The 24,863-nt window shown below is 46.0% G+C and overlaps 1 protein-coding gene across 1 annotated transcript in view; it reads left to right on the top strand.

Annotated features, from left to right (window-relative positions):
* The first annotated feature begins 1,131 nt into the window (after window positions 1–1,131).
* The window catches only part of SIAH3 (siah E3 ubiquitin protein ligase family member 3), a 41,785-nt gene continuing 18,053 nt past the window's right edge, over window positions 1,132–24,863 (top strand). Inside the window, exon 1 of the mRNA XM_005028586.6 lies at window positions 1,132–1,871. Within this exon, the coding sequence (XP_005028643.2) occupies window positions 1,437–1,871 (435 nt within the window). The 5' untranslated portion in view covers window positions 1,132–1,436. The remainder of the gene's footprint in view (window positions 1,872–24,863) is intronic.

The following is a 24,863-nucleotide window of genomic DNA, read 5'->3' as shown; positions in this document are numbered from 1 at the left end:
GTTGTGTCGTCAGCTGTTCCGCTATTTGCAAAATCCCACTTATTTATCTGCCCAAGCCCCTTCTTTCTTCTTTTTATGTTATTTTATTGTTTTTACGCCCGGGCTCTCTGCAGTCTGGCAGAGCTGGTATTGCAGTATTGATTTAGGAGCTTGCAGTGGTGACAATCCGGTTCCAGGCTGAGACTGGTGCTGTACGTGGGCTGCTCCGTCCTAAGCAGAAACCTCACCCCCAGAGCAGGATCATGTTTAAAGAGAGGCAAAAGAAGAAAGGAAAACTACTTTTAGCTGCTTTGAAGAGGGGGGAAAGGATTACAAAGGCTAAATAAGCCATCTGAGTACTTAGCTAGCAATCCTAAATAGCACCCTAATAGGAAGTTCTGGCAGAGAGCTAATTAAATTAGCCCTCTTTGATTTATTAACAAGCAGAACAACACATCACACAGGATTGTCCCATGAAATAAATGTGCTTTCTGATTCCCTTGCCTGCTTCAGTGCTTTTGCCTCCTGGAAAACCTGGTCATGAGGAACCCTGTTTAACGAGACCCAGTGCCTTGAAAAGGATCCCTGCCCACCAACACAGACACACGCTGGTAACAATCCGCAAAAGCATCTCATTTTCCTTGTCCTTCCCTAATTTATATATTTTTTTTAATACCTAGGACAACCCAATGGCTAATTAGTCATTTCCCAGCCGCTGATACGCAGATGAATGACAAGCGAAAGCCTTCAGCATGTTTAATTATTCTGTTGATCCAGAAGCCACTTGTCCCCCTGTGCAAGTCCCTCTCCGTGCGTGTGCCCTCATGCATCATGCATTTCATTATTTTGAGAAGCCAGCTCCGTGCCTTTCCACGCTCTTGCAGTTCCAGCATCCAGCAATCGCGTTCGGTGTCCAGCGGACCCGATGCAGCCGGTGTAAATCAAGGGGAATGTTGCTGACTTGGCATGGAGTTATACCAAGTTGCACCAGACCCCAGACCTGATGTCTCCTATACTTTTTTTTGGGGGGGGTGGGGGGGCGCATTGTCTGCGTGCTGGGAATGTCTCCGTTATGAAGCAGCAGAATGCAACATTTAGAAAGCATCAGAGTGATAAAAACCCAAAGCGAAGCCTGCAAATGCACAGGCGTGAATCTATTTATATAGCGAGCTCTACTTCTGCTTAACCCCTGCAAGGAGCTGCAACTCTCTCTGCATATTTGATTTTCTTCCCGGGCTGCAAAATGTAGCCTGCTCCATCTCATTTCGCTACTTTCCAACAGTTTCGCTGGTGGGCTTCTTCCCTACCCCTTCCATTTAGCTCCGGCATGAGGGCGCTTGCTGCTAAATGAAGCCAATTAATAAATGGAGACGTTAAGCAATCAATTTCGCCTGCCTATCTCCCCAGCCTCCCGTACGCCCGGCTGTAATCGCAAGATAAATGCGATGTGCTGATGTATGGTAATGTTCAATAATACATTCTCCGCCAGGCTCAATTCATCAGGGACTTTCTGGAGGGGAGGCATTCGTTATTGGCTGTCTCCGGACCTCAAGGATAACATTCCTGTCCTTTCCATTGGCCGCCCCGCTGCTGCAAGCCTCTTCCCGTCTTGTTTTGATGATGAATATGAAGGCACGCTGAGCCGTGCCGGAGCGCAGCGCTCGCCCACCGCACTCCCTCCCCGGCCTCAAGGACTTCAGGGGCTGCCTGGCCGCTTCCCCTGCCCGCCGCCGGCAGCAGCAACGACCAAAGTTGTGATGCTTTTCTTCACCCAGTGCTTTGGGGCTGTCTTAGATCTCATCCACCTGCGGTTTCAGCACTACAAGGCGAAGAGGGTTTTCTCGGCCGCCGGGCAACTTGTCTGCGTCGTCAACCCAACGCACAGCCTGAAGGTGAGCCAAAGATGGTTTTTTTTCCCCTCTTCCCGATTTCTTCTCTCCCTAATCCCCAACCCCCCTCCCGCCGGCGTTTCTCTACCCGGGGATTGAAATGATGCTCCGGCAGCAGAGGGAGAGCGCTGTTACCACCTCGCAGCCCTGGCGGAGGGGGTGTTTGCATTGTCCTTGCTGCAGGAGCCACTTCAGAGGGAAGGGAGAGCATCCCGCTGCTCAAAGCGGTCGCGGGAAGTCGCTGCTCCCCAAATCACCAAAGTTTCCCTGTTCCTTTCATCCCTGTGACAAGCAGGCATGTTGCGAGCCTTTGGGGAAAAAAAAGAGAAAAAAAAAAAAAAGTTAGTTTGATGAATTAGCATTTTTTTTGTTAAAAGGGCTCTGGCACAGCCAGTGCTGCTGGTGGTGTGACAATGTGCTGCTGGTTAGCAGCAGGGAGCAGGGCAAGAGGCCCCCCACACACAGCCCAGGGGTCTCTGGCTGTTGGTCGTGCTCACTTTTGGGGCGAAAAAAAGCTGTTTTTGCTGCCGAGGGGAGGCTAAAGGCATTCCTGTGGTGTTGAAAGCCTCCTTCGTCCTTTGCAAGGTGAAGCTATTTTAAGGTGGGAGAATACATTTGCCTTAATGCAAAACTATTTATAGCCCCCATAAAACATTTCTCTCACTAGCACGGTTCTGGATTTTTACTGACAAAGTGTCAACAGCTCTGCCTATGCCAGAACACTGAGGCTTTCATGTAGCGGAGGGGGGGGGGGGGGGAAGAAAGTGACTGGGAGGCTTGAATTACTTTATGATGGTAGCAAAGAAACAACTTCACCAAAGTGAATCCTCTCTTGCTGGAAGCAGACCTGACTTGCAGAGTGGCTGATGCAAACTCAGGAGGGGATTTAATTCGGGAAAACTCATCTCTGGCTCTGCTTTTCTGCGCCGGGAAGTCTGCTGGTGGGGTAACCCCCACCTCGGAGCAGCATCCCCCCGGTGCAAACAGCAGCGCCCTCTAAAAAGCAGATTTCCAGAGTTATATCTGCAGGCTCAGGCAGGGAGAGGTGGTTTCCAGCACGACAGCAGCTTGGGGAGGATTTCCAGTGAGTGTTACCGGCCGACAGGCACTGTGAGGGGATGCTGGAGTGCAGGCTCGCCTCTGGTGTCATCACATCCTCGGCCACCGCTAACATGAGCTGCTTAAAAATCCCGCAGCCCTGTCATTATCTTAAAGGGATCTGCCTGCCCAGATGGGTAAAGCACTTTGCAGAGAGACAGACCCGCCTTCCCGAGTGCACGGAGAGATTTGGTAATGAATGATTCTGTACTTGACCCCTTTTATGTGACTCTCCCTCTACTTTCATCTCTAATTTTAATTATGAGGAAAACAAAAATCTAAGCAGCAAATGGTTATTGAAGGTGACATTACAGTGTCTGTCGGATCAGACACCCCACAAGCACACAGAGGGGTGTCCATTGGTCTCTCCCCTGGTAACTAGGACAGGACCTGAATTTATCTGTTCACGTCCTCCCAAGTTGCAGATTCACTCCAGCAGAACCTGCAGCATTTTGCCAGGAAAAGTTGATGCTTCAGCATCAACTGTTAAACACATGGGGCTTTTCAGCACATTAAAATCCCCGTGGCCAAGCTCTTCACTGCTGGGACTCAAAGCCCAGCAGAGAGATGAGCAGCCTCAGTACTGTTTTGGTGGCTCTTGAAAGCAGGCAGGTGGGACAAATTGACAGGAAACCTTGGTTGGAAAACTCAAAAATCAAAACCAAGGAAGCCACCTCCACATGAAGCAGCCACCCCATCTTCTCCTTCCTGGCCATGGAGACGGGTCACCTCCAGTGGACAAGGTGTTTTGTCCAAAATTTGGTGTCACAGACCAGCCAGGTGACCCTGCTTCCACCCTGGGGCTGGACCTATTCCTCCGTGGTGGCTTGCAGTATTATGACTTCTTTGGTGTTTCAGAGTCTGTTATTTCTAGCCGGGTCATTTCGTCTGTAACATTTTGTTGACAGCCCCCAAATCTGTCTTAACAATTGACAAGTGGAGTGAAAACTGTATTAAGGTTTGTGGTCGATGAATACGAGCCTGCTAGGAAACGAGGGCCAGGAGCAATGTCATTCCTCTCCGTTCCCTTCAAGGCTTAAATGTTTGTGCTTACCCCAGAGCTGTGCTTTTTGTGAAGGGATCACCTTACCCTGGATTTCTGCAGTGCCCCAGTGAGGGGGCTCCGGGCTAACTTGGGTGAATGCCCAGAGGGACGTGAACAGCAGGACCCCTGCTGCCCAGGGGGGTGCTCAGGAGGTGTGGTGGCATCCAGCTCCCACCAAGGACACCATGAGCATGCACCAAGGGATTTGGCACCATGTGAAGTACCTGGAGAGCAGCAGAGGGCAGGGGAGCCCCCATCCATCCTGCACAGCACAGGCTTGCAGTGCAGCCATGGCCAGTCGTCCCCACAGGATTTAAAGGAATTAATTAAGTTATGAGATGATGCATACGTGAAGGAGGGCATAAGCAGTTTAATCTTACACTTAAAAAGGTTTACAACGTGGTTTATTGGGGCAGTCTGTGTTCCAGGTGTTTTCTAAAGCCAGAAGAAAGTCTGCGCTGAGTTAGGGGAAGGGTTTGAATCCTGCCCTACCAGCTTGGCTCTGCACAGTGGCCAGCCAAATAGCGTTGTAATTCAGTTAATCCCCAGCAGCATTAAAGTGCTGTGGTGCATTATACCCCCACGAGACTTATTTATATATGTCCTCTAAGGGAGGAGATGGGCACTGAAACATGCGACTCACAACCCCCCGCCATCCTCCACCACCATCTCAGCACAGGTACCGATTTAGGGCTGGGATCTGGGGGCCTAGTGGCATTTTCCCATCTGAAACAATAGGATCCTGATAACCAGGGTGAGAGGGGCTTTGGCAGCCCCCTGAAGCCTGCAAGCCCAGGTTCCTGTCCCAGCTTGGGTACAGATGCAGCAAGCAGCTGATGCTGGGTACCAGGAGCTCTCCCCTCCCCAAACCCACTGACCTGGAGCTCGCAGACCCACACATGTACACCACAAGGGGTCCACAGCACAGGGATCTGGTTGTAGGGTGGCACAGGCTTCCCTTGGAGCCTGTTGGAAAGCAGAGCAGCTTCCAGCTTCAGCATCAGAAATCACAAAACCTCCTAGGAGGATACAGAGGGAGGGGAAGAGACATTTCCAAAGTTTCTGTGCTAATACTTTTAATGTGTGTTAACTGGTGCTCCCTGGCATGCTACAGCTCTGGAGACCCCCCAGCACACTTTTTCTCCATATTTCTGAGGAGGGGACACTTAGAAACTTTTCTCAGAAAGAATCTGAGATTCTTAAACAATCCAAAAGATGGAGTGTAAAGGGAGCACGGCATCCCCAGTGCCTTCCTCCATCAGCACCTCTTGGCTTAGGGTGGAATGGGGTAAAACTGAGAATCCTGCAGTATTTTCATGGGGAAGGAGGGGCAGTCTTTGCCCAGCTTTACCCAGGACTGAGAGAGGCAGTGGGAGATGAAGACCAGCTCTTCTGGAGGTGATGAGGACCACTGCTGTCCTGCAGTGCTGGCTTGTGCCTCTCCTCCACCTGCTCCCTCTGACCATGGGAGCTATTTCTCAGCCCAGCTGTGCACGTAAGTGCTTTGGAAGTGAAAAGGACGGAAGTTGGGAAGTTAAACACCTTACCAGGCTGCTTGATTTTTCCTTCTTTTCAGTTTGTCTTTGTTGAGTGCCTTTTTGTCCAAGCTATTGTTGCATTCTCGTGTTGCTCATTGCTGGTAACACAAAATCCTGAAGGCAAAGATTTCCTTGTCTGTTACATAACAACCTTAATTTGGGCTTTTTTTTTTCTTTTTTTTTTCTTTTTTCTTTTTTTTTTTCTTGTACTTCTGCTGAAGGAAATCATCACTAGCTTCATTGCAACTTCAAGTCTCTTATTTGTCTTTAAGCTCCTTCAAAAAAAAATAAAATAAAAATTCAAACACCAACTTGTTTGTTGACATCAATTTGCATATTGGCTGATGAAGTCCCATTTTAAAACAATCATCGGCAAGACAGGGAGTGCTGCAAAATTAAGAGATAGGTTGCAGTCACCACTGTCTGATCTCATTAGGAAGGAAGCCAAGTGCCCTACACGCCTGCAACTTGCTATTTTGGTGCACTGGGCAGTGGTTCCAGCAGGCAGGTCCTGCTGGTGGGGTCATGGCCATTTGGTGTCCACCCAATGTGGGGAGCCACGATCACGATTCATTCATCAGTGCTGCAAAAAGATCTCTCTGCCTTGATTTGGTGGTGCAAAACCACCTTCAGCATCTTCCCCATGCTGCAGCAGCAAACAACTGAGAAGGACAGAGGCTTCAACTGGCTCTCACAACCCCCCACCAAGCTCTAACCCCCAGGCATCTTTGAGGACAGTGCTGTAGGTAAAATGTAGGTAAAATGGTAAAATCTCAGGGCTGCATGGGGATTTCCTGAGAATTTACTCTGGGTGACCTGCTGCTCGCAGCCACCTGCAGCACTGCTCAGCTCTCCTGCAGCGCTCTCGTCTAAGGAGGGAAGAGCACTCGGGCACTGCAGACAAATTGCCTGACACGTACACGTGTACAATTTACAGCAGCTTTATTTATTTAGAGGCATTTCTGAGCACCTTATATAACATTAATGGGTTTATCTTTAGCTCTCCCTCTCCCCTTTAGTCTCAGCAACGGCAGGAAAGCATCTTCGGAGAGTGGCAGAGACCTCCAAGTGCTTTGCACATTTATTTTATTTATTTATTTATTTTAGGTAAAAATACTTGAAACAACTCTGGAAAGGGATTAACCACTTCTTTCCACACCAGATGTGGTGCTTTTAGTTCTGTTATTTTATTTAGTTAGCTAGTTAGTTTTTTCTAGAGCAATTTCACCCTGTGCTGAAATACCTTTTCCTTCCAGTATGGCCTCCCCAGTAAAAAAATAATAAATAAATAAATCATTTGCACAGCTCAAGAGCTGTTGCTGGTATCTTACACATGGAATATTAAGCTTCAGAGTGGTTGGAGAATTACCTACCAGCCTCTGGGAAATGCATGGCAGAGGAGAGACACGGGTCCTTGTGAATATCTTAAGCACAAGATCACACGCTCTCTCGCATCAAGTGTCAGCAGGAATGGGAAGAGAAATAGAGGGATAGAGCAGAAATGAGACAGAAAAAGATGAAATCAGTAACTTCCCCTTGTGCAGAAAACAAATAAACACTTCAGACCAACAAGGAGGCGGCTGCCACGGAGCAGAAAACCACATCAGCAGCGGGTGAAAATGTTCTTCCTCTCTCAGGGGCTGACGTGTGGCAAATAAGCCAAATAATTAATAGGAGTGAAATAGAGTGACTCACCACCACGTGGGGTTTGTGTAGGGCAGCGGGGACAAGGGGACAGCTGAGGTTACCTTCACGTTGAAATGTGACCAAGGGTGCAGTATTGGGAGCCCGATCCCAATTGGAAAGGGGGGCACCAGGCTGGTCAGGAGGCTGGGGCACAGCATGCAGGAAGAGAGGCTGAGAGGACCGGGCTTGTTCAGCCTGGAGAAGGAAAAGGAATTTCAGTCTACAATTAACTAACCGAACCATATAGAGAAGGCAGAGCCAGTCTTTTCCCACAGATGCAGATTGGAAGGACAGGAAGGACCAGACATAAGCCAAAACAAGAGATATTTTGACTAGATACAAGGGGAAAAGCCTTTCCCAGGGGAGGGTGTGCCACTAGCACAGGCTGCCCAGAGGGTCTCTGCCATCTCCATTCTTGGATATTTTAAAAATCTGATGGGGCAAAGCCCTGAGCATCTTGACATAGCTTTGGGGATGGACAACACAGTGCCCTGAGGTCCTTTCCAATCTGAACTGTTCTGACCCTACAATCCTACATAAAAACAGAGCTTGGTGCACAAGGAAGGGTACAGAATTACAAGGGTCTCAAGGGCAGTCTTCAATGTTTGCATCAGCAACAATCAAGACAAAGTGTGGGAAATATATGAAAATAAAGAAGACAGGAGACAGACTGATATGTGGGAGGTACTCGGGAATCCAAGGGTCAGCACAGAAGGTTGGCACTGGTGGAAAAGGATTGAGCTGTATCAGTTACATAAGTATCTGACAATTTAAACTCATCTTCTAAATCCTTACAGTAGTCCGAAGCCCAGGGATATTAGCAGTTAATGGAATTAACCTGGATTGAGAAGAGGGTCACCATGGCAGACAAACAGTGGCAAAAAGAGTAAGATATATTTCAAAATGCGCTTTGGGATAAGCACCCACATTGGTAATTACAAGCAATATGAAATAAATCCTGAAGGGGAGAGGACAGACTGTTCAACATCTATCTGTAAAGGCTTCGAACCCTGGCACAACAGTAAACATGTTCCTAAAGAGCACTGAGAGACTACCGTGGAGCAAATAATCCCCTCAGCCAAATCTGCCTTTCATTCTCCTTATGGGATGGTTGCCAGCAGAACAAACTTTCCCTGGGTTTATTCAATTAACTGCTTCATGATTACTTTCCCCCTCCAGCAGGATCCCTAATGCTTCAGACCTGCTTTTTGGTGCGTGAGTTGTGTTAATTAGCTGTGCAAAGAGGTACAAAGCAGAGAGGCTGTGTAGGTAGTGTGATTTCCTTTCCCTGCCTGGATTTTGGGCTTGCTCACAGAATCACAGCATGATTAGGATTGGAAGGGACCTCTTGTCCACATCCTTGCTCCAGCAGGGCCCCCAGCGCAGGGTGCCCAGGGCCCCATCCAGGCTCCTTGTGCTGCTCTCCCAGGAGGAGCCCCCCCAGCCTCTGTGGGCAGCCTGGGCCAGTGTTCCCAGTAGTCATTATGTGGCCAGAGGTTTGTCTGGCTTATATAATTTCCCCTCTGCCATTGTTATGGCAAATGTTTTGGGGGGACCACTTTACCCCTGGTAAGTCAAGTGGTATCCCCCATAAATAGCTATCTCAAGGCATACACACAGGCTCAGACCTCTCGTTCTGTAGGCTTTTGGGACTGGGTGGAAAGACGTTTTCCATAACCACATGCCAACATCAGTGGAATTCAAACACAAAGAGGACAGCAATACAGCACAAGCACTTTCCTTGCAAACAGAGGTGTCTTTACTTGCAGGCAATTCACGGCTATGCCCACGCCGAGATTTAAAGTGTTGCAGGAAAACAGATAGAAACACTCATGGGAATTCACAATGGCTTCATCTGGTTTGTCCCATAGAAGCAAACGGGAAGCTTTCTTCCAGATGCAATTCCTGCCTGGAATCTCCCAAGTCTAATTCATACGGGAAATAATGCTGCTTTAAAAATAAATGAAACTTTTCCTGTGTTTCTTCTGTCGCAGAAAACGTTTCAAAAAGGCGACTCAAAAATGTTAAGGTCATGCAAGGTTGCACAAACATAACCACTGGTTTGTAAATAACTGATTATAAAGGCTGAATTTTCTTTCAGGCTGTTGGTAAAAGATGAAAGCACTATCGCAAAACAGATCTGAAGCCAGCTTAATCTCCAGCAGCTTCACAAGGCAATTGGAGATAATTTAGTGTTGCAGCTAAACACAAGCTTACTGGGGAGGCATTTCTTAATAATTTTTAAGCTTTAAATGTTTTTTCTCTCTTTTTTTTTTTTTTTTTTTACTTTTCTTTTTTCAATAATAAGCCAGTGATTAGGAAAAAAACATCCTAGTTCACAGATAAATCCAGGCTGTATCTGGGCATTTTGCTTTGTGCTGCTTTAACTAAAGCAACTTTAATTTGCCAGAGACCAATCAACAGCCTATAGCAAAGAGAACGCAGTTTGATGAAGCAGATGTTGGGGAAGGAAGACCTTTTCTTTACTCACTCATAGGGAAAATTAATTGACGCCGAAAGCAAAATTTCAGCATTTTTTGTAATAGTAACTTTTGCTTCTTGACTTTTACAGCACAGAAGAAACTTGCAGATCAAGTAGCTTCTGTTCTGCTTTCCATGAAAAAAAAAAAAAGGGGGGGGGGGGACTTGATGCTCGGATCAGAAGTTTGCTGTTCTCTGCCATCAGGTAGGAGGTTTGGGATGGAAGACAAAATACTTGAATCCTCTGCCATAGGTTTAGCTTCTGTATGTGTGCGAGGGGCCCATCTGCAAAAAACAGCCCTGTTGCCATAAATCCTGTGAAGCTGCTGATGCTTTTGGTGTCAATGAGGCTGGGGTGTGTGCTCCTCCAATCTCACGGTGGAGCTGTAAATATGTAAGGCTCAAAATGTGGATGCTGAAGCTTAATAGTAGCCACCTAAGTTTATTAGTTTGTTCATTAATCACTTAATGATGATCATAGCCTGTGTGACCTTGAGTCACAAAGCTAGCCCTAGCCTTATCTAGCAAGGAATTAGCTATCCCTATTGCCATTTTTGGAGGTGAGAATATTTTATACTTCTGGAGATCAAATTCTTAAGGACTTCTTAAATTAATTCTTCAAAATAAGTCTTTAAGACTGACGATACCTGCCTTCATGTTCACGTATCTTATATAATAACAGTAAAATGTTAGAAGCCCATTTAAGACATCTTCTTGTACTTAAGAGAGAGCTTTAAAGCATGTTAAGCAATTCATGTGTTTTTCAGTGACTCTTCAGCAATAATACATTTTAATCATTATGGAAATTAAATAATCTCAGTTTGGCAGGCTGGAGAAATGAGCTGACAGGAACATTGTACAGTTCAGCAAAAGCAAATGCTGAGACCTGTACCTGGAGAGGAGAAATCTCATGTACTAGTAGATGCTGGGAGCCAGATGGCTGGAAGTGATGTTTGCAGGAAAGGTATCAGGGATCATGGTAGACACTGTCCCTGGGGGTGTTCAAGGAAAGGTTGGACGTGGTGCTTAGCGACATGCTTTAGTGGGTCACACTGATGGTAGGGGGGTGGTTGGACCAGATGATCTTGGAGGTCTTTTCCAACCTTAATGATTCTATGGTTCTGTGTTACAATGATGGGAGGCTAGAGCCTGAGCTGGAAAATGTCATGTGGAACATGTGGAACAAGGTGGATAAGGCTGAAATTTGAAAGGTCCTGTAGTTTTACCACCTAACCTAACCCACAGAAGTGGCCTCAAAGAAAGCTGGAGAGGGACTCTGTCAGGGAGTGTAGTGATGGAACAAGGAATAACGGCTTTGAAGAAACAGAGGGGAGGTTTAGATTAGGTATGATGAGAGGAAGAAACTCTTCACTTAAAGCACAAACTGCACATGGGAATTAGGGCTGAAGATGCATCTTGCTTCTGTTCTTTCCCATAAATTAATTTTAATTACCTAAAAAACAGTGTTAAAAATAAACCCAGGGCACAGGATGGGTGGTGGAGGGCAGTCCCTGTGGCTGAGGGGCAGCCTTTCTCTCAGGCAACCCAAGTACCCTGGGGGACCCAGCCCCAGAAAAGGGGTCTTCAGCCCCCCAACCATCTTCCTTCTTCCACGTGAGGGCATCTTCCAGGCATAGCCATAAAGCTGATGGCAGCGTTGGACCCACTCATGGAAATGAACCCTACTCGTCACGCAGGCCCCATCCCAAGCATTAGCTTGGAGCCGCCAGACAACATGGATATCCTGCAGACTCACCTGCAAGATGTCCCAGCAATAAAGAAATCTGTTGTCAATTCTCAGGGGTTGTGTGAGTGCTTCTTTCCCATCCCCCAGCCCTGGTGCGAGAGGTGGCATCTCTTCTGCACAGAGCCTTGAGGAAGAGCACAAGACAGGACCCAGTCTCCTTCAGGCTGCTGCGCTGGAGTGACAGGAGGAGTCCCCAGGGGCTACCACATGACTTTAAATTTGTGAAAATAGACTGAGGGATGAAAATAGTAGTGTGTAAGCGATTATAGGTGGCTAATTTGTTATATTAGGAGTGAGTTTCTATATCGGAGTAATTGGTAACAACAGACATGGAGAAGACTGAGGGACTCAGCAACATCTTTGCCTCCACCTGCACTGGTAGACGGCCTTCCCAAGTCTTTCATTTCCCTGGAACCATAGATGGAGGCTCGGCGATCAAAGTCCCACACACTGTAATTGAAGAGCAGGTTCGAGACCACTTGGTGAATCTAAGCAGGTACAAGTCTATGGGACCTGATGACATGAAGCTCAGGGTCCTGAGGGAACTGGCTGATGGAGTTTCCAAGCCTCGCTTCATCATAGTTGAAAAGTCCTGGCATTCAGGCAACGTCACTGATGAGTGGAAAAATGGAAACATCGTGCCCCTACTCTTCAACAATGAGAACAAAGTATTGAACAAAGAGCACTACTCTTCAACAATTAAAACAATTATTAGACATTTCTTCTTGGAAAGAGCAGTCAGGCACTGGGACGGGTTGCCAAGGTTGATGGTGGAGTCACCGTCCATGGGGGTGTTCAAGGGAATTTTGAATGTGGTGCTTAGGGACGTGGTTTAGTGGTTGACATTGGTAGTAGCGGGATGGTTGGGCCAGATAATCCTGGAGGTCTTTTCCAACCTTAATTTTTCTATGATTCTATACTGTACTTAGAAAAAATAAAGCACTTTAAAAGCGTTAAGTAATACTTTGAGGTCTCATCAATCCACGGTTAGCATGCAGCCACCACTGGGAGGGAATGAAGGAATCACGTTGTCCCAGCATTATGCATCACAACGCCCCTGCCTGCCTTCAGGAGGGAAGCAGAGGATGCCCACTCCACCTGGGGCTGCGGGAGGACATGGGGGCAGACAGAAAGCAATGGTGAGAGGTGAATACCATGAGGCATGCATAGCCGTCTAACTGCCCTTCTGGTAGAGCACTGGGTTTTCAGGTTGGATCTGCACCAACATCTGGACTTTTTACTACTAAAGACAGAAGAATCGGAGCCTTTTTGCTTTCGGTTTCCAAACAGAGTAAAAATCATCCACCTGTTTTGAGTTTGAAGGTGATGCCTTGGAAAGGCATGCGTCAGTGCAGTGACCTCTGTGCTTTTCCCTAGCAAAGCCAAACTCTTGGGAAAATAACCATAAATCACCTGGGATTCACCTCCTTCCTGTGCTGCCCTCATTGTTAACGTGGACATATCTTTTGTACCTCCTCTAATCCAGAAGTGATGCTTGGGGAAGCAATAAATGCCATACCATGTTGTGAGGCTCCCGCTTTTCCAGGATTTTTATCTAAGCATAATCCATTTATGTTATTTAATTACCATGAAGCAGCTGCCTTATATCATCTAAAAAACATCTATTTGCCTTAATTTTACAGTATGGTAATTAACTACCAATGACTTATTTAAAACATATTTACAGAGGCATGTCAGAGGTGCATCTCTTTTTCATGCCCAGTAAATGCATCCGCAATAACCAATTTGGTATTTAATTAGCTAGCTTATGAGTTTACCTCTGAGAAAAAAAAAAAAGAAAAAAAAATATTTCAAAGAATGTGTTAGCTATGATGCTTAGTAGGTTTTGAGGGAGAGGATGCACCAGCTGCAGGTCAAAAACAATTTTTTGGCTTTATTATGTTACAGAGTTTTGCTATGCACACAGGCTTAACAATGTTATGGCCTTCACATCATTTTTAAGTTCAACTATTAAATACACAGCAAATCAATATGCAATAGAACAGCATTCATTAAGTGGACCATAAATCAACCTTTCTGTTGACACAGTAGGTACCAAAGACTTTCATAAAGCTCCTGGCCTGTCACAGCCAAAAAAAAGGACACTGCTATCAAGAACAAACCATTTCTGGGTGAAGTGATGCACAGGCACTAACAAATATTAATTGGGAAGGGAATTTGTGTCTGCCAGCATGGCTCTTCAAGGGTTCCTTGAGGAACGAGTTAAATGTCTACTCCATTCCTGTAAAGTGCTCAGGGATATAGTCCTCCTGGTACCAATCTCTCATGTGGGGGTCATCCCACTGTCCCTGGGGATCACCGAGAGGTCTCAGCCACCAACCCCAGGAACTGTGGGGCAGCACATTTGTGCCTTCCTTGACCTAAACAAGGTGTGAGTTGCAAGACAGCATCTTCAACTTCTCACCAGTGACTTTGTGTTCTCACAGCACGGTTCATCCATTGCTAAGGAGAGGCATATGGAAGGGGCCTGCAAAGCTGGAGATGGGTAGGCAAAAGTAGGGTTCCCGTTTTGAAACATCACTGACAGATCAACAGGGAGAAGCTTTGGTGCTCAAAGCCAAAATCCTTTTTCAGGAGCTTAAGGCCATAACTTCAGGGCCTAGATGTCTTTTAAAAAGGTCTCCAGGGTAGACACAATGTTGATAGAGATCACAACATGCCTACGGGTAAAATATGATAGAAATGACACCATCAGCAGAAAAAGGACTACACTTGATTGCCTCAGAAGGATTTTGGGGAAACTGGGGAGGAGCTGTTCAGTGTTTTTTGTTTGTTTCTGAATGTTAAAGAAACAGCAGCAACTTGGCATCCTCCACAACAACCTGGCAATTCAAGTATCCCTCCCCTCCTGCTCAGGGGAGCTTTGATATTCCCACAGAAAGGTTGCGTCTGTTGTAAAACTCAAGCTAACTTTGCTGGGGGTGGGTGAAGCAATGAAATAACCCCAGAAAAATCAATCGCAGCTAATCGAGAGCAGAGGCTGGTATTGATTCAGTGAGACTACCCTTCCCTGGGATAGTTTTGCAGTAGTCTTGTGTTCCCTCGGTGCTCTCTGCACCAACCCATTCCCTCCTCAGCGGCTGTTCCCCAAGCTCCTCTCCCTTCCAGCATCTGCAGGTGTGGTTACAGCCCATCTCAGCTGCTGGATCAGCACTTCTTGCCCTCTGAGGCGTCATGAAAGTCACCCCAGCTTGCAAAACCACTGTCTGCAGCGGTGCTTCAGCACTCTGTAAAAAGCAGCAAAGTCTGCAAGTTGCCACTTATCTCATGTGCCAGAGTCTCAGATCTCTGCACACTTTGCCAGACTGCTGCTTTTACTTTTCATCCCACAACAACACCCTGACCTGTCCAATTTCTCCAGCCAGGAGCAGCCAGAGAGCACCTCTCCCTGCAGAGCATCTACCCTTGGAGCATCTCTTGTCCCGCTCCTTGTGGGACCAGCTGTAGGCTTTCCACTCCCTCATCCTTTTGGTACCAGCCTTAATGTCCCATTTCTAAGTGAATATTGCAGCTCCTGTTTCCAGGGGCTGGATCTTCATGTGCTTCTTTTTTTTTTTTTTTTTTTTTCTCATTCTGCAGCAGAGAGGCAATGGCTCATTGGTCTGGAAAATATCATGCTTGCCTTTGGCAAATAGCCAGGCTTTCATCAAACGTTCCTCAAGTAGAAACCCCTAGCCTGCTTATAAATACCATTACCTTCACTTTAGAGCTGGAAAAACTAAAGCCTTTCCGAGGTTAAAGCAAGGTCTGTGCTGCAGAAAGGAGAAGGTCCCAGTCTCCTCTCTGTTAATGAAGGAGGCGTCCTGAGTAATTCTGTGGAATGAGAGATGAAACCTCTTCTGAAGTCAGGGAAAGTCTCAGGGGCTCAACGCTTACAGGTTCACACCTCGTATGAACAGAAACAAGGGGATTTATTTTATTTTATTTTTTGAAGCTGATCAAAATAGATATGATTTTGAAGGCACAGAAATCCATTAATTATGCTGTTTTAAAAGATAATCAGTCCAGACACCTGCTACATACAACAAACTGAGATATAGTGCTAAAAGAAATGACAAGTAAATGTAAGCTGATTGCATTTATAGACAAGAACATGTGCCCCTTAGAGGACAGACCCCATTCCTACCTCCCCTCAAAGTTCATGAACCACGAGCTTTGTGAGGACATTTCAGTTCCTGATGGGGTGCTCATGCCAGCCCCAACAGCCTAGAAAATAAATCGTGAAAGTTACTTTCAAGTCTGTGCGGCATCATCTCATCGAACTTGTCACCCAAACCATAGACAAAACAGAGATGCTGTTGGGTCTCCAGGGGCCAAAGTGCAAATTTCATGCAAGATGCCTTCTGTTTGCCCCTGGGCATCACTCGCAGGATGATGCTTTCCAGCTCTGCCTCTGCTGAGTGATAGCCATAGAGGAAAAAACTGCAGCAACTGCCTTCTGCTGCTTATTTATGAGGAAAGGGGGAAGTTTTGGCTGAATTACATCTGTGGTAGAATTTACTTAGGACCAAATGGCAGCTGAGTTTTACGTTTTTCACAACTGGGAGTGCATTATTCTCATTTCCTTGAGATTTTAGCCGCCTTTGAACCTGGAGAACTGGTGTCCTCTGGGGTTGGGAGCTGGAATTGAATAAAGGCAAAAGAATGGAAATGGGAGGCTGTTTCAAATGCCAAAAAGGGAGGCTGGATTTGGGTCCCTTACTCTGGATGAGTATAGTTACTTCCCCTTGGGCAGAGGATGACCCAGGACAGGAGAGAAAACAGCTCTGAAGCTCCGTGTGGCTCCTTGGCCCTTCTGCAAACCCAGCTCTCCCGAAAGCAACAGGGCAATGCTCCAGCAGGTGGTCAAATCTGCATTTTTCTGATCATTCAAATTCACAACGAAATTGATGATAGTGCAGGGCTTGTATTTTTCTTTCTTTTTCTTTTTTGTTTTTTTCTTTAATACAGCAAAGTGGTCTGCTATTAATGGGCATGCATTAAACTGCTTGGCACAGCATGTTCAGCGCCGAGAGCAGGAAATGATCATTTCAGGGCCCCTGCAAAGAAAACCTGTTGAAGTGTCTTGGGGTAGAGTGAAAACCTAGTACTTGGGGATTAATTATCTGGAATATAATGAGGCCAAAAGTCAGGTAGCAATTAAATCTCTGTAGATGGAGAGAGTAGTTTCATAATAGACTTCAGTGGTGAGGTTTAAAAAGTTCCTACTCTCCCATCTCAGTCTGTTACCAGTATTACCATTTTGGGGGCTGTGCTGTAAACCAGATTGCTGGAATGATCTGCATTGCAAAATCCTTCAGGGGATTATATTTGAGCTGTGGCATTTCAAGAACAGGCTCAGGTTTCTGCCAAATTGGAGCAATGAAGAAGATGTGTGTGCATGTTAAGCGTGCGTACATGCATTTATTCACATCTCCGTAAATGTGTTGCAGAAGTGATGCTTGCACACAGAAAGCACAGTATCAAAGTCCAAGATTCACTGGTTAAGTCTGTGACGCTAAATAAAGGAGGAGTAGGGACCAATCTCTTGCGTGAAGTTAAATGCCACTGGCTTCTCCACCTGGTTACGGTTAGCTATTGCTGTAGCAACTTCACCTTGGAGAGATGTAGCCAGAGTGGTCTGAGCAGAGCCAGGGAGTGAGCTGAAAACTCAGCCATGAGGACAACAGGGAGTCCAGTGTCCAGGCTCACAGGTTGATCTTTGGTTGGACATCACTGAACGTCCCCAGCTCCAGACACTGTGGTTTTTTTCTACAGTAAATTGCACTTTGAATAAGTCAAAGGGTAGTCCTGACTATAAGCTTTTTCCTTATTTATGTTAATAAATATGTGAGTGGTTTCTATGTGAGAAAGAGGTGCTTTTAAGAGAAATGTGGTGCATGACAAGATTCCTGACCACAGTATCATCTGCCAGATAGCTGTCTAGTTTGCAATCATCAAAATCCAGTCCTATTCCCCATTTCATCCAGGCCAGTTTTTCTGCAGAGTTCGTGTTTCTCTCTGAGTACAATAACCATATCACTTCAGTTATTGCCTGTCATAGTAAGGAGATCAGACACGCTCCCTGACTTCTCTATACAATATATCAACGGTGGTTATGTAAAATATTACAATAAATTATTACATCAAACAGGATGCAGACAACAGGATTAAAACACTGTGGCATGACACATATAATATGAAAGTATAGGCGTGTTGCTTGACTAAGTATATGTGTATATATTAGTTTGTATGTGGGTCCTAGGAAAAAATATGAGGAATTGGAGACCATTTTATTTATTTATTTTTTTAATCAAAAACCAGAATATAACCATCCAGGGCTTGAAGACAGCCACTTCTTGTCTCTTACAAAAAGTCTGGTGGTTTTCTTACAGCCATGGAGCAGCTCTCCATCACATTTTTATTTTTTTAAGCTATAATGAGATCAGCCATAGCTCAGCTTCCCTTACCTCTCTGCAGGCTTGTATTAATGCAGACGTTCATGGAGAAGAGATAATGGTTTAAAAGCTCTAATTTTGTTACCCTCTCCACCATCTGAGCTGATCCTAATGTGATTAGGAAAGCCGTTTCTTACTTAGGCAGGGTCAATTTGTCCCAGAGGAGGCAGGGAAAGGAGACACTGAGGGTGCCAGAGCTGGCTCCATACTCAGAAATGTCAGTGTGATGGCCAGGAGACTTTAACGCAGTGTCCTTCACCACATCCAAAGGCAGGGGGGAGTGACCCACATTAGCTATTCCTTCTTTATTTGCATTTATCTGGAAGCAACATGCTGCCATGTTTCCGTAAGTGCACTTTATGCAAAAAAAGACGCTCCCAAACCCTGTCACTGCAGTTGCACCAGACCAGGTTGGGTTTATTTATCACTTGGTCCCTCCTCAGTGAGGTGGAGGGCAGCAAGAAACCCAAACTGCATAGTGCAGCAAGCTGCTAAAGTGATGATGCAACACGTTTGCCTGCCAGACCTCCAAAGCATTTTCATCACACACAGACGGACCAGGAGATGCTAATACACTCATAAGGAAGCTGGCTGAAGGCCAGAAAATAGCAGGTTGCCAACAGACCCTCGGAAGCTCTTGTGAAATAATAATAGCAACTGGGACAAGGAGGGAGCCCAAAGGACATCTTGCTGCAGTGTTGGCCAGTGGGATTAAGTTTGTGTAATTTTTTAAAGATGGTGTTACCCTGTGCCTACAGCCCCCTTCTTCATCCTGGCAGCAGGCAGATGCTCACCATCACACCTGAAACATAAGCAAGCTACCACAGCATGAGTTAACCCTCATCTGCTGGGATGAAGACCACAAATCCAGTCTTCACTACCAGCTCAGCCCATTTCCTTGGGGGTGTCTCCTTCAAAGCCAGTGTGCCAGGCTTGGCCTCATGCCACTCACTTCTCAAGAATTTATTTTCTGGTCATCCTGACACGAATCCCAAAATAACCCTGGCAATTCCAGCTGACGGTGCTCAACACCGCTTGCTGCTCACACGGTTCCTCCATTGCATTCAACTGTTACGCATCAAGCGTTTCCTGCTGCCTTTTCCCTATAGGTGTTCCTCTTGTAGGGCTGGGATTGCTGCTGCCATTTGGGCTGATCGCACATCTATCAGTGGTGGATGGCAGGGACCAGCTCGTTTGTTGTTTGTCACTTCTGCCTTGTGTTAGTGTTGTTTCATGAGGTCCTTCCCCACCGCTGAAATGAGCACAGAGATGGCTTGGTGCTCTGGGCTGTCTTTTCCATAAACAGCACAAATGTGTTTGTTTCCAACTGTGTCATTCTCAGCATTACAGAAATGTTCACATTCCTGCTTTTTCTGTCTTAGCTTTGGGTCACACTGCAGCTTAGTTTGACAAACTGCTCTTCAGTAAGTGTGAGTGCCTCCACAGCTGGTGCCATTCTAAGAGGATTTGGGGGTTTATAGGAGTAATATCACCAAGACCTTATACAAGGTGGGAACACTTCTTCATGTCTGATGCAATCAGGTGTTATAAACTTCCAGTAAAATAGCTACTTTCAGGTTGTGGCTCTTTGCCTGCTCTGTGGCACTGGAACCCTGGAAATGTCATTCCCATTTCAGCATTTTTCAGTAATGCTGCCAGGTGGACTAGAGGGTTTGATTTATTTCATGCAAACATCTATTTTCTGGTCTTTTCCAGAATCTGGAAATTGAATTTCTGGATCCATTTCCTTTCGGTCTTCTGTAAGATGTATTTGCCCAATTTGTTGTTTCCAGTGGATTAACCCTGCCCAGCCACTAAGCACGCAGCAGCCATTCCTTCCAGCAGGGGCTGGGAGAGAATCAGAAGAGAAAAAGAGAAAAACTCATGGGTCAAGATGGCAGTTTAGTAAGTGAAGGAAGGGGAAGAAAAAAGAGCAACGATACAAAAACTACAACTCACCTCTTCCCACCAGCAGACTGACGCCCAGCTGGTCTCCAAGCAAAGGCCACTTTGGCAAGACTTCTCCCAATTTTATTGGTCAGCATGATGTTATGTGACATGGAACATCATTTTGGACAGCTGGGGTCATCTGTCCCAGCTGTGTCACCTCTCAACCTCTTGTCCACCCCCAGTCTGCTTGCTGCAGGGGCAGGGTGAGGAACAGAGAAAGCCGTGATGCTGTACAAGCACTGCTCAGAGACACACAAAACATCAGCTTGTTATCAAAACAGTTTTGGTCACAAATCCAAAGCACAACACCATAGGGAATACCGTGAAGAAAGCTCATTCTTTTCCAGCCAGACCCAGTTCACCCTCATTTTGATTTCACTTCACGGTCTTGGTGACTTCTGTTTTCTTGTCCTTTGTTCTTCTCCTGTGCCAAATACAGAAGATACCTGGCTAAATGCAAGGTTCCATTTTACTGAGTGGAGGGAAATGGGCACACCTAGGTTAAATGCAAAAGCAGATCAGAAGACAGACTCAGAGACCTGCTATCTCCTTTGACTTTTAGCCTATATTGGCTAGCTCATACGCCTGCAAACCTGTGATGTTCAGTAAGATGAATCACATTTTTCTTTGAGTTGTTTTGGAATTCTTTCTGTGATCTCCAAACTTTGAAACACAGAGTATGGAAATGTTACCAGACTTCTCCTGTTGAGATTATAGATACTGTAGCCCAGCAGGCTGTCACCTTCTACTAACTAAATAGTCTAGATCTTCGGAAGTATTTTGTTTTTTGACTTAGTAAAATCTGAATTTTGTTCTATTTAAGAAGTCTCAACATCATGGCATGCCATTTGCAGCACTTCCCACTTGTGTGCAAGTAGAAATACAACCATGGCTGTATTTTTTACCCCTTTGCCTCTGTGGTTTCCCCTATACACCAGCAAATCAAAATAAGTTTCTTCTTTTAATTGGTTGGAGACAGGATGAAGATGAAGAGAGGGTATATGAACAAAGAAACTGATTTTTCTTCTATTGGTCTTGCTGGTTTTCTACACTGGAAAAAGAAAAGTGTGACCCTTCTTTTCTAGGTCATCTTTGTTCAGGCACCCTTGCTATGCACAGACAGACCCTGGAAGTAGGAGGATTTACAAAACTTTGAAGTATTACACAGTTATTTATTGGCTGATACAGACAAGAGAAAGCTGGAATTTAATGTGCTACCAGGCTAAGCATTAGTATGCACAATGTCCCAGACAACACACCTGATGAGTCCTTGCTGGCCAGGCAGTGAGCCATCAGGTGGGGCAGAGCATGTCTACTGCATTGCTGCTGTGTTTCCACTTTCCATCTCTCTTTGTGGCCTCCTAGTACTTTATTATTTCCCATGTTGATGTTTTTCTTCCTGAACACTTTATCTACTGCATATCCTTGCCTCAACTTCTTCTGTTTCACCATTCTCATTTTGTGAGTCTCTGCTCTGCAGGCTCTCCCAGTTTCTCCTCAGTGGTCTGAGCCGAGAGTGTGTAGCTGGGCTGAGCCAGAGCCAGGAGCTGGACTCTGGGATCACAAAGAGTGGTGTTTTGAGGAAGAGAGGAACTTGTAAGTGTGTCAGGGCATAAATGACATGGATGTACCCATCCGCAAGCAATTTTTTTGCTGAGTGCCAAGATCTCGGTGCTGGTGAGGTCGTGTCTTATTACTGAGAGGTCATGTCACCATCCCAGGCTTGCATGCCACTGGTATTGTCTGCACCACAGTTAGGGAACACCCATATTAGCATTTCAGACTGCATCCTTGCTCTTGCTGAGCCTAGTATCATTCCTCTCACCCCTTCTGCAGCTACAACCAACACCAGGCTCAGTCCCATTAGCAGGGGAATGACAACCTAGGAGGCCACCTTGCTCAGCTCAGCTTTGTCCCACTTTCTCTGGGTGCAAAATCAGGCAGTGCCACACTCCTTGAAGGTCTATATCCTGTATTTAACCTGTGAGTGTAGTCAACACAAGGTGACAGCGTGGAAGGCAGAAGACACCACTCCCTGGCAGCAGCTTTCAGTCTGTTTTTCATCCACCACTTGCAGAAAGACTTTGAAAATAAAAATCCCTCTCATGGGATGGGAACCACATCTCTTGCTTCCCACAGGAGTGCTCTAAAGGTAGGAGGGATTGGGAACAGTATCACACTGCACTGTTCCTGTTGAAGTGAAGTCATCACACAGCCAAGAGAAGCTTCTTGGGGCTAGAAGAAACATGAGTCCTTACCTACGTCTCTTTGGATACAATGAGCTTCAGCTTGGATTCTTTCAGCTACTGTCTCCTCTAAAACACAATCCACAGAAACTAGGGCTAAATCCTAAATTTATCTTCCCTCATGTCACTACCCAAACTGTGAAAGCCTCCACAGTCCCTGTGCTTGTAACAGCACTGCTCAGTCAAGTAGGAGCAATGGCTACAGTGGTGGCTTTGTTCAGCCAAGAATTTGGATTTATGGTGGTTCTCCCTTTCCATACAGTCCTTCACGAGGTATCTCTTATATTTAGCACTGGAGAAATAATAACAGCAGAAGTAATGAGGGTGGCACAACAGTAACGCAGCCATGTGAGAAATGCACTGCTCCAGCACAAACGAGACCCATTTCGGCTGCTCAGCATCTGCTGCTGTCCCCCAGAGATGCAGCTCCTTCCCCAGCGATGTCTATGAAACCTTGAGGTGCCTCTACTGAAGCACGATGTCCCCTGCGTGCAGCTGAGCATGTTCAACTGAATGTGACCCTTCGCCAGGTGTCTGTAGCTGTGCTGATGGGATTTGGATGTATAATGAGGAGCCAATTTTATTTGAGATACCCTTGCTCCCGAGTGCCAGTATCAGGAAACAAATGACATAAAAGGAAAGTAATGCAGTCCTATGCCCGTACTATACACTTAAGATTAATTCCCTGTAACTGAAACTGATTGTTCACATAAATCTCACCCTGCTTTTAAGCTAGGACATAACCTCAGCTTAATTGATATTCGTGCTTGAAGAGAAGACAAAGAAATCAATTTGGCACGTCGAAAGAACCTCTAGGTTTTTCACGGAGAAATCCTTTCCCCAGCAAATGAGCTTGTCTTTTTATAGGCTCAGGTTTGTGAACACAGATGATATGGCTCTAACAGTTACACACGTAGATGTAGTTTTCCTTGGTGGGCTTGGAAATAAAAACGCCGTCTGGATATATCTTTACAGTGGTCTCCTCGGCTTTCACATGCCCAGGCACATGAAAACTTGCACAGATAACTCCCATTCTTACCCTCACTATCTAGCTGTTCCACAGTAAAGTGCACATTTATAATTATTTATTACTTCATACACAATCAAGACCCATGGTAGCACTTACTAAAATGTAGGTATGGCACTTCTATTCCTGTTTTAATATTCTTTAACTGTTGCCCACCCAGTGACATCCTCAGATTCAAGTTAAAGTGCCCAAATTAGGTAGGGAATCTCATTTTACCATTGAACCTGCAGTGTGGGTACATCAGCATTAAAAATATGAATATATGACATGAGAAAGCTCAGCCCCATTTCTGGCTGAGCAGAGTCTGGATGGGGTTGCCCACGTACCTTCACAGGCACATCCACCCTTAAAGCTCTGAACCAAGCAGGAGAAAGAGCAAGGTGTCCGTGCTGGGTTTTGAAATGAGCTTGTACAGCAGGTTCGCTGCACGCTTATCATGCCTTGTAACGCGCACTGCCTCCGTGTCCTACAATTTATGTGTTAAGTATTTCTAATATAGCAGCTGCATTGATTTCAAGGGCAGTTTGCAGAGCAGTGCTCTTCAGCTGACAGGGAAGGTAAAGCCCGAATGCCCTCTTCTAGCCGCAGAAGGGCTGCGGTGCAGCTGAGGAGCTGAAACTGTTCCAAAAGAGCTGCTGACACCGCATGCACTTGAAGGAAGGGATGCTTTTTTTTTACATAGTTCCTTATAAAAACACACACGTACCTGACATGTAGCTGCATCTTGACATGAGATGTCAAAAGAAAGATGGGAAAGGGCTTATTACTTTTCCTTTCCAAATGCCCAAGTGCTTAGGGAAAGTGTCAGAAGATGACCCTGAAGGCTGACAGACTCAATGCAACCATTAACCTTCAAGCACCACATGAACTCTCCTGATGTGACCGCACAAGCTGAGCCTTCTTTGAGCTCAGGAAATTTAGGTATGGCTGTATCCACCAAACCACAGCAGGCCAAGGCCCAGCCACCTGCTGGCTGCCATCCATGATACATGACGGCCAGCACTCTCTCCACATTTAACCCATGCCAGCAGGTGCCTCTCCTAAATGGTGGCCAAGGGCTGGGAGAGAACAAGGACTGCTCCCAGCAGGCCACACCATGTGAGTTGTGAGTTGAACCACTGAACCACCTGTCCACAGGGCCAGGGAAGCCTGTATAAGTGTAGCTTAGGCTAATAAATTAGAGATAAGGCCTGAGTTTGAGGTTTGGGCCTTGACCTTCTATACCACATGATCCTTGGCATGCATTCGGTCTGCTCTGTGTCCCTTCAGGGAAAGACTCTAAGCCAGGTTGTGTCACCTGAGATGGTGACACATCCGTCCCCATACCTCCTTTATTTGGCAGTTTAGGCCTCGTACATAAGCCCAGTGCATCACTGCCCTTTATAGGCTGCAAGCCCTGCTGAAAACAGGGCTGCTGGCTTTATCACATGGAGTCTTTCACATAAGGGACCACTAGGTATAGAGTTCATCAGCCAGAGAGTCAGTGTCAAGGTACATCCTCACACAACAAAGAGGGCAAATGGAGGTACTCCAGCCATCTAGCTGAGATCCTAAATGTGTCTGAGTTCAGAGTGGGATGCTGACAGCAGCGTGGTTAGAATAGTGTTCAGTGAAAAGTAGTGGTGTCAGTAGGAGAACCTAAACTCATAAAAACAGCAATCTTAAGAAGAACATAGGGAGATGGGGACATGTTTGAGGCAATAAGGGGACAAGCCAGTG

Source organism: Anas platyrhynchos, chromosome 1 (genome assembly GCF_047663525.1).
Source record: "Anas platyrhynchos isolate ZD024472 breed Pekin duck chromosome 1, IASCAAS_PekinDuck_T2T, whole genome shotgun sequence".
NCBI lineage: Eukaryota > Metazoa > Chordata > Aves > Anseriformes > Anatidae > Anas > Anas platyrhynchos.
This window is presented reverse-complemented; position numbering and strand designations above follow the sequence as displayed.